The following is a 2,500-nucleotide window of genomic DNA, read 5'->3' as shown; positions in this document are numbered from 1 at the left end:
TCAAGCATATATGTTGGGAAATTAAACTAGTCATTGCAACAGAAACATTCCCAACAAATTTAACAAATACATACTAGGCTTAAAAAGACCTACGACCAATTGGAATTACGTCACAAATATACCGCTTATTTATCAAGATTAGACTGTACCTATCAAGTGATGTTTCAAACAAATTTGATAGAATAATGCTGCAGAGGCTCGCATAGGAATATTTTCCAACATCAGAAAGATTTCTTAGCGTGATATGTTCACAGTCAGCTGCCATTTTGTACGTCTCCATCCCTGGGAACCCCGCTCGGGGCCAGGTCCTCGACGAAGATAGGCCAGCAATGAGTACGTGTATGGGGAAATGATCATTCCTCGGTTGTTCAAAAAATGGATAGCACTGCCCTTCGTTTTTAGGGGGAATGCAAAATGCGACTAGGCTATTTCCACGCTAGCAATACCCAAAATACGGGAATGCCCCTATCGCTTTGAAAAAAAGGGCCTTCCCTCTCCCCGGAACGCTATCGGTTTTAATTTCTCCCGGAGAAGGACCACATATTATATTGCTAAGTATCTTGTCTCCATTAGAGATGATTAGTTTAAAAATCTAGGAGACACTAATGTCCTCACGTGCGAAATGCTCACTTCTGGTTCCCGTCCGCGTCTCAAACACATCAAAATAGGCAATATCATTTCACGATAGCGTCAACTACAACAACAAGCTGAACTTCAGGGATTCTGGCACTTGTAGCCAAATGGCGCCATCATGCAAATCTCCTGTTAAGGTCTCGGTTTAGGCAAATTTGGGCGTCTCGATTTTTGTTTTTGCAAATATTGAATCGGTTGGTTGTGAAGTATATTTTTCCAAAAAAAAGTTCTGGAAAATTAATTTTAAAACCGCTAAAATCGCTTTTCTTTGTTTCCCGCCATAATCTGCGCGCGAAAAATGATTGACGAATCATGTCAGTCGCACGTGAAAGGATTGGTTGTCAATTGACAGCTTAGGACGTGCACGAACGTGGCTCAGCATAACTGGCTTTTAAGTAGGGGGCGGGGTTATTCAGCAGACCGTGAACTGCACGCAAAATCTTCTCGGACCTCCTGTCCCGACGGGTTTCAAGATATTGCTTCCAAATTTTAATTCTAATAGATGATTGTGCTACCCCAGATACTCTGTGAGGAATTTTTCGTTTGTCTTCGAAGACTGGTTTTATGGCACTTTTTCTGCCAAAATTAAGTATGAGATGAGAGTTTCGACTTTGATGCGTGATATTTCCTTTAATTCTTAACATATCAAAAATCCCTCAGACGGTATTAGAGTGCATTCATCTGTGACTAAGATGCAACAAAAGTACGGTTGTTTTTGCAATACAGTAAAGGGATAGCAGCTTCTGCAGCGGACTCGGTCGTTCTGAGTTTGAGATCTCAAAATTAAAAGGCAATATTAAATTCCAAATAAATGAAACTTTAATATGATATACAGTTTGACCCTATACAAAAAATAGTGGCGCGACAATTTCATTTTTCCGCGGACGCCTCATTTTCCTTTACCGAGACCTTAGGCCTGGTTGAGAAGCCGCTCCACTCATGTGCCAAACCTAACTGAGGAATTAAGTACGGCAAAAGAGCGGTGTCTGAATCAGTTTGGTAGGACAGTTTTAATTTGGTGCGGCAAAAACGTTAAGTTCGACAAGGTCTATGGCATTATTGGACATTGGAGCGGCAGGTGACTCATACGGCGTTCTCCTCATGTGCCGAAAATTACGATAACTTATAAATCTTCCCGTAAGTCCCTCCGAGGACTTGTTACGTATGCTCGTAAGTTTTAAGAGCAAGACACGAAGTCGGCAAAAGACCAAGAAGAGTGTAAACTGTGCAAAAGATTGACCAAATATTGCTATTTTAAAAAAATAATAATTTAAAAACTTAACTAGTGAGTAGCACTCCGCGAACTGTCTCTGTAAAACTTGTTTCAGTTCTCCGACACGTTTAGTCTGGCTAGCGTAGACTTCTTCAGGGAGTTTTATAATAATACATAAACGCCTGTATTTAAGCCATTTCTGATGGCAAAGATTTTTTTTGTCATTTATTTTTTGTTTGAGAAGGTTGAAATTTTGGCAGCTATTCAGCTGATGTGGACCTGCTATACCCACTCACCCATATACACACAGAGGACAGCCACAACACCGGCAACTTCATCCCCTACTCTTCTCGAATAGTGTGTGGGTTCTTTAACGTCTCACAGGGAACTAATGAACATGGAAGTTATTTGTGAGACGGGACCTCCGGCTTATCGTCCTTATCCGAGAAGACTTGAAAGTCTAACCATTTGCGGATGTAATTACAAAGGCAGCACTTTCTCCTCAGTTATTTAAGGGTCAACACTAATGGCCATCTGTCAAACTGACATTGGACATTCCCTTACAATTACAAGACACAATATCCCATCTTAATATGACAAGCTTATCGCTGTAAAAAGAATGAAAACAGGCAGAATTAGAGCTTTAGTTCAACA

At 40.7% G+C, this 2,500-nt stretch overlaps 1 protein-coding gene across 2 annotated transcripts in view; it reads right to left on the bottom strand.

Annotated features, from left to right (window-relative positions):
• Positions 1-287, bottom strand: part of LOC138051999 (transmembrane and coiled-coil domain-containing protein 4-like) — a 79,825-nt gene extending 79,538 nt beyond the window's left edge. For both annotated transcript variants that reach the window (XM_068898347.1, XM_068898348.1), the window contains exon 1: positions 150-287. In XM_068898347.1, the coding sequence (XP_068754448.1) occupies positions 150-280 (131 nt within the window). In that variant the 5' untranslated portion in view covers positions 281-287. The remainder of the gene's footprint in view (positions 1-149) is intronic.
• Positions 288-2,500: the final 2,213 nt, after the last annotated feature.

This window comes from Montipora capricornis, chromosome 6 (genome assembly GCF_036669925.1).
Source record: "Montipora capricornis isolate CH-2021 chromosome 6, ASM3666992v2, whole genome shotgun sequence".
NCBI classification, from domain to species: domain Eukaryota; kingdom Metazoa; phylum Cnidaria; class Anthozoa; order Scleractinia; family Acroporidae; genus Montipora; species Montipora capricornis.
Note: the sequence above shows the minus strand (reverse complement) of the source record. Positions and strands in the feature narration are given on the sequence as shown.